The 7,524-nt window shown below is 36.2% G+C and overlaps 1 protein-coding gene across 1 annotated transcript; it reads right to left on the bottom strand.

Annotated features, from left to right (window-relative positions):
- Positions 1 to 259: 259 nt before the first annotated feature.
- On the bottom strand, positions 260 to 7,258 carry LOC114759105 (DNA topoisomerase 1 alpha-like). The gene is given in 17 exon segments (XM_028948196.1): positions 260 to 475; positions 1,244 to 1,412; positions 1,490 to 1,587; positions 1,683 to 1,772; positions 1,873 to 1,941; positions 2,365 to 2,498; positions 2,575 to 2,665; positions 2,857 to 2,937; positions 3,441 to 3,566; positions 3,672 to 3,828; positions 3,927 to 4,021; positions 4,152 to 4,211; positions 4,840 to 4,920; positions 6,668 to 6,702; positions 6,705 to 6,861; positions 7,037 to 7,071; positions 7,074 to 7,258. Coding segments are annotated over 17 exon segments (1,698 nt in total). The 5' UTR covers positions 7,225 to 7,258; the 3' UTR covers positions 260 to 406.
- Positions 7,259 to 7,524: the final 266 nt, after the last annotated feature.

The following is a 7,524-nucleotide window of genomic DNA, read 5'->3' as shown; positions in this document are numbered from 1 at the left end:
GAACCTAAATAAAATTTTGTTTTTCCAAATACATATGAAACATGATCGTTTTTGCCAGAAACAGACCTGACTAACTTGAACTTGGGGAAAGGCAAGAACCTGGCACAAACTAAAAACGCCCACGACAAACTATGGCAACAAACAGAAACAAATAGCTATTCTTGAAAAATGAATTAGAAAAACTTCACCTCATTTTAACATTTGCCAAGTGCGGCATTATAATCATAACTATGAATGGTTGAAACTCAAAGCGAAAAGCAGCCAGTGGCAGGGCAAACTCGCCCAATAATTAGATTAGAAGAAATTACAACATAAATTTCCGCTGGGCTTGGCCAAACCAAAAAATATACATTTTTTGTGTAAAAAGAAATGAGTAAAAGATGAAGTCTCCGCTCATGAAGAGATCTCAGAATCTGAAGCCAGGGTCTACATCCATTGCCCAGGCAAATTTTGCCAGCAGAGATTTGTTGAAGATCTGAGCATTCCGGGAACAAGTAGTACAAATCAGCAAAAATATGACGTTAAATACAAAAATACAGCCAATTAGCATGGAATGCCAAAAATAGACCGTCAGTGGCTTACAAAAAAATATGACTTTTGTAAACTTTACATTAATGATTCTAGTGTTAATCATGCGTAGGCTCGAATTAACAAGTAGGCAGAGTTATACAAGCAACTTTTTGTTGACTGGAAGCAACCTTGCCTCCAGCCATCACAAAGAAGAGCACAAGAGAACTGCTACCCACTAACCATGTCAAGCTTAACTGTCATTTCAATGAGTTCTACTCAAGAAAACAAGAAAGAAAGGACCTATTTGTTAACACCCCCTCAACTTGGAAACCCAAAAAGTTATCTCGCTTATCTATGATACTTGAAGATCAGTATCCTTCAATCCATTTTCTTGTTTCTCACTAACAAAGAAACCACCATCAAAAATTATCTCGCGTATCTATCATTTGTTGTTTACAAATAAATGGGAGCATACCACAACTGAAAGGGAACGCTAGTTTACAATTTTCAAATTCAGAGAGGTAAATGCAAATCGCTCAAAGATGAAGGCATTTGCGTTTTTCTTCCGAGTAAATATACTGAGACTAGCAACCAAAAAATATATATATATATTGGGAAAAAAAAAGCACTAGTTTACAATTATTTCTTCAAGCCCATTAAATTCTTTAGAGCACTGGCAACACGAAAAATTATCATAAATAACTTCATCTGAACAAGTGAAGAAAACCAGCACCTTTTCAATAGGAACATCATGCCGCTTGCACCAAGCCACTGTAATCCTGGGATCCAGGTAGTTTATCTTGGATGTGCCTAATGCCACAGTTTTGAGATCTTCTTTGGTCTTCATGTCACGTTGCATCTTATCAATTTTTGCCTTGGTTTGAGTAATCTTTTTGTCTAGTCTGTAGATTGCAATAATAATAATACATATATCATAACCAAGCAAGTAAAGCCTAAGGTATGAAGAAAGCCATCTTACGCATCCGGAGTTAAGTTCCGTTTTCTCTCAGCACTCTTCAGAGGAGGTTTGCCTTTCTTTACCCTGTCCAAATCTGTTTTCAAATGCTTCAGAACACCCTACAAGTAAAGAGCAGGCCAGCTTGAGTTATAAATTTATAACAAAAAACCCTAGTTTGCCAACAAATTCACCAAAACCCAGGGATTCTCAGTACCTGGAGTTCAGCAATCTTCTCAGTTAACCTTGACATTTGTGCAGTATGAGATTTTGACACACTACGTTGGTGATTACAAATAATTGCAACCTGACATCAAAGACAGTAGCAATGAAGCTGACGATGTCTACGAATGAATACATAGAATAGAACTAACATGAGCATGTTGCACATATATTGAGCCATTCACCTCCTTGTTTGCAGTCTGATAGACCCCAATTTTCTCTGCAACATCACCATCTTTAGTATCCTTGGTCAACTGTTATCACAGGATCCCAGAAAATTAGACATACAACTTCCTGATGACATGCCAGATACACTTGACAACAATATGCATGACACCATTTTGCTATGAAAATAGAATTAACGTATGCTTGCATGGGATATATAGCATATGTAGGAAACAAGGATTTAGTAAAGCATTCCAGAAGCGTATTACAAGTTTATAATCAAGGTAAAATTTCAACTCCAATGAAAGATGCAGTGCTCTTTAGGGAGGCACTGACTCCTCACCTGTCGTAGAAAAAAAAATGTAGGGAAAAGAAATTTTTGATGTCAAAAATACAATTAGTAACAGAAGAATAATTGAAGGGTATGTAGAAGTCTAGGAGATAATGGAGTTACAGTATAGTCATTTCAAGGCACGTTAGCTTAATGATTTGCAGAATAAAACCATTATTACCATGTCATCCAATGTGATAGATGCATTGAATGTACGGAAAACTTTAGCCGTTAGGCCAGGCATCAGTTCCTTCAGGTGAGCATTTAGTTTACTTGTATCTAGCTTGTCAAAGAGATCATCACCAGGGCTTTTTTCTGAAGATCAAAATATCAAATACTTAAGGACCTCAGTTTCAAAGCATAGATATATCATATGAAATATGTTTCCCACCTGCTTGGAACTTTAAAATTGCATTATAAACTTGCTGTTCAACTTCTACCGTATTTTCATACTTGATCGAATCTTTACCAAGGAAGTTAAACTGCATTAATCCAAATAAGAAAAAGTGATTACTAATAGAAGAAAGTTTTAAAAGAGATGCTATCGTTAAAAGATTAAAAGATCAAGATGACACAGAAATTTTAAATCCTTGAACCTAAGGACTTATAATCTGATCAGCCATTCCCAGCTAAAAAAGAAACAGAGAACGTGATAATTTGAAAGCCATAACACCTGCAACTTGTTGGGGGCTTCTGCTGTTACATTTTCCACTTTCAATGTGCAGCAACCAACAGTATCAGCTTCATCATCATCCTGAGGAAAGGAAACTAAAATAACTATATGCTCAAGAATTTTTTTTAACGAGTAAAAATCAGAATAGCACAACAAATGTAAAGGGGAATGCCAACAAAGCTACAAGCGGAATCTGCATCAAGTCGCTTTAGCAAATCCAGGCACACAAATTTATAAATTAAAGAAAATACACCATTTATAGAATTCCAAATTATCCATTCTATCATTACTTTAATGCAAATGTTCATATGGAATAGCCTTCACCATTGACTAAATATGAAAAATATTTCTTTCTATAGACAAGAACAAGGTGGGCACTTGGAAACATGATTTTTGTGGATTTTAGAGCTTTAGGATTTCAACTGAAACCAGCAAGGACTTGAATTTCAAGTTCACTGATGAATTTGACTAGTATTCAAAATAATTCTTGCTTTTATGCCTGGGCATGAGTGTTGTACTCTTTTCATCAATCATATGTATGATCTGCAGTGAGCACAAGTGAGTGACGATTCTCCAGACAATACCTTCTCATTGCCAGCCCTCAGAGCTAACTTATCGATAAGGTAAGTAGCAACAGCTATTTGCCGCCTTGTAATATCTTTACTCGTAAAATTCTTCGTGTATGCAGCCCTAATGTTCCCTATATAATTCTGCACCGAGATAATTAATTAAACAAACTACAAGAAATCTTACCCTAAAGTATCATGAATGGAAACAGAAATGGAGTTCATAAAAAATATAAAGCACAAAGGTACCTTCAGCATCCTAGCTTTCTCATACTTTTCCTTGTCACTCTGCCCCTTCAAAGAGCTACTAGCAGCCAGGAAAACATATTTGAACAACCTTGGGTTGATTGGATCACTCCAGAATGCTAACCATGTTACTGTATTGTCATGCCTAATCTCCTTCCACCTGCCAAGGTCACAAACCCCAAGGATAAAAAATAACGTTGACTTTCAACTTTGACCAGATTTGATATTAAATTTTTCCTGCTCTCCAGTGTAACTTACTTTTCACCAGGGATAGGGCATTCAGGAATTGGAGCATCCTTTCCGATATTAATTGTGATATCACTTGGATGAATGCGCCTTTTCAGTTTGCCCATCTAATAACAAATAGAAATAAACCATTATTAACCACAAAATCTGGTAAAATATCTCATGTGATGTCACATCGTAAGAAATCACATTTATATCTGAAAAGCTCTACTACTAGTAATTAGCTAAGACAGTAACCTTTGGATGCTCTCCACGACCTCGGAACAACCCCGGTGGTTCTACTCTAAAGTTTCCAACCTACAACGAATTGTCAATAACATTTAGTCAAAACTCTAACAAATTACCAAAGGGGAACTTGAACTCAGCAACTTGCACAGAGTAAGATGATTCAGATTTCAAAGCTTGCACTTAAATAGGAGACAAGAATAACAAGTTCAACTTCAGGAACAAATAACAATTGACACAGACAACATTGAAGTCTACACAAGCATTTAAAATAGGAAAACAAAAAACCATAACTTTTATGAAAGAAATCCATTTAACAGTAAGATATACTTTAACTAAAGATAAGATCAACAGAGAAAATAAAGGGTTTAACATGAACGCAGAAGGAAGCTACAGAACCCACTCGCGTCTGACAAAGCAATTGATATATAGGAATTAAAGTGGGGAGGCAGCAGGGTAGTTATGAGTATTCGATGCACAGGTGTTTTGTAGGCATTAGGCATATGAAATCATTGTGAATGAATTGATACGACTATTTTGCTATGTCAGGCTTTTGCCATGTATCACAAATAGTCAAAAATTCTTCAGACAACACATAAGCCAAAAAAATGGATTGCAGAAGCCACAAGAAGTTGAACTATAGATTGGGAGTCAGAAATTTTAAGAGCGTGGAGAATGTGAGAGCCCAACATTAAAGTACCTTCTCCTTAACACCGTCAACTATGGCCCACATGTATTTCTCCTCTTGTTTTGCTTTCTCCTCCTTAAGGGCCTTCTTTTCCTGCATGAATCCAAGACAAGAAAGTTAGCAGTTACCAAATAGAAAGAAATGAATTATAACGTCTTCAACTCACTTTTTTTTTTCGGCCAACTTCAACCAACTTAGTCCTAATGCATCTGATCCACCCAAAATCCCAAAAAGAAAACGCATAAAGTTGAAGGCCGCGAGACAATAGACTTATCAAGAACCTAACCTAACCTAGAACTATCCAATGGCGATCCAAACTTCGTAAAAACTACCCAAATTAGTTACATGATGGTGGACCCATTATAAATTCACCATGCTTGTCAGGAAAAACACTGGAACAACATTAAGGAAAATAATAACAATTAATTTTAGGAAAATTACTTTTGACTGGCTCAGTAAGGAAATTACTTTTATGAGTATATATATAACCACGCATAAAATTCCAACATACAGAAGCCAGTGAAGGACATAATTAACTCTCAGTTTGACCGCCAACAAGTGAGAATGCTACAGAATTAACATTGGGGTGCCGACAGGCATTTGTCCCACAAAATCAGGGATCAAAGCATGCTCTGATTCCCCCCCCCCCTTTGGGTATAGTGCACAAAGAAGCATCATAGTTGTAGATAGAAGGCTCTTGGAGCCAAGTCATGCCGAGCCTTCAGCAAAAGGTATTAGCAAAGGGTCATATTCACATGGTTCAAAACATGGCTGCTAAAAATGAGTTTGTGAGATTGCATCAAACTCAACGACTCAAGCTTGTGGGCATCACACGATTTCTGCTGCAACTAGTAACAGTTTTACTTTTAGCCCCTTTCTTTCCTTGATCAAATCCCTGAACTCAACTTAGACCAGCCCATATGACAGCAGGATGTGTTAATGGACAAAAATGATTGACATGAACGGGCTTCTCCCTTTATCTATGAATCTGTCTTTTTTTTTTCATTTTTATCTGCATTTCATTTATTCATATCAATAAATCAACAACGACAGACATTCACATACTGTTCATACGTAGGCTTATGACTTCGGCAAGTGTATTTGTGAGAATTTCATTGCAGCACCAGTAAGTTGAGAATTTGGCATTTAAATATCGTTGTATAGATATCTAAATATGGTTGGCAAAAAAATATCTAAATATGATTTTTTTCACTTCATATTCTATTTTAAGCACTATTCACAAAAACAATCTATGCTCCAAGTTTTCCACAAATATTATTAATTGATGTAATGTAAACCCTTACAAGTTTACAAGAGTTTACATTATGAGTTTATCCTCACCTCACAACGGTACTATAACTTGCAAGTATGAACTTCATTTCAAAGAAATTTAAAAGACAAGTAATATATCAAACAGAGACACGCACAAGCAAACTAAGATGCTGGGGTTCTTGTATGTCATGCTTAAGAACATTCATTCAATCATAATCAACGAGTTGTTTAACTTTCATGACACCTTGGTACTTCTCAAATGAAGAAGCCTGTTCCAGCTGAATACACCAGCTTTGGTGTTTACAGTACTGTTCCACAGTTGGAATCCATTAACCAAAACCTACTTCTCACTTCTCAGCATCACCCAAATCCTTATACCCACTTCATCTTCGTATACCAAAGTCTTGCTTCTTCCACTCATTCATACTTCACTCTTAATTTCTTAAGTGCCAAGTCATTATCATTAGCATTCTAATAAAGTTGAACTCAACCAACAGAAGAAATGATGCTTTGTTACAATGCTAATCTTTGTCATAGTAAAAAAAGCTCATGCTAGATACCAACTTACTTCTGTACTCATTTGTTTCTTCTTCTCTTTTCGACTTGATACCAGTCATATATTGGGGTAAAGTCACAACCTTCCAAGTTCTGAATTACATGGTTTTTTCCTAGCAATTTGCGCCAGTCGCTCCAGAAATTACTTTTGAATGTTTCTTTCTGCATATAATCTGTATCTCGCATTACAGCAAACATAGTTGCAACCTACAAAATATTTTTAAGGTTCATTTACACTGTCAGAATTTCTGATGGAGATTTCATAATATGAAAAACTTTGTAACAAAGTGCTTAAAGAACATCATTTCCTCACAAACAGACCTAAAAAAAAAAAAAAAAGCAAACAATCTAGCAGGATAACTTCACAGTAATAAAACAACACCTCCTCTTGCTCAGGAGTTAATGCGACTGGCTTCCCTTGTAGAGCATCTTTATACCATGGGGCTTGTAAGGAGGTGGAAAAATAACACCATTGTGAACCAAGGTAGTCCACTTTTTCTGCCCATCTCCTTCACTAGGAAGAAGTTTTGTAGACTTAGAATATTCTGAATTACTGCCTGATTTCTTCATTTTCTTGACTTGTTTCTAAATGATGCTGAACCAGACTTGTTAACTTTAACTGCCTTTTCAATCTTCTTCACTGATGACGACTTATTTCCTGATGGAGAAGACTTGGCTAATCTCTGTGAAATAGGAATATCATCATCATCATCTACCTTTGACTCATGCTTCACAGGTACTTGCTTAATTTTAGTTGATGAAACTGGATCTGAGAGCTTTGGCTTCTTCACAGAAGAATTCAGGGAACTAATCTTATCTAGTGGCCTCTTAACCGACCCTGTAACAAGCTTTTCCTGTTTAATACTTGTG

The sequence above is a fragment of the Neltuma alba genome, unplaced genomic scaffold, assembly GCF_004799145.2.
Source record: "Neltuma alba isolate B1F8T4 unplaced genomic scaffold, ASM479914v2 tig00010789_pilon, whole genome shotgun sequence".
NCBI classification, from domain to species: Eukaryota; Viridiplantae; Streptophyta; class Magnoliopsida; order Fabales; family Fabaceae; genus Neltuma; species Neltuma alba.
Note: the sequence above shows the minus strand (reverse complement) of the source record. Positions and strands in the feature narration are given on the sequence as shown.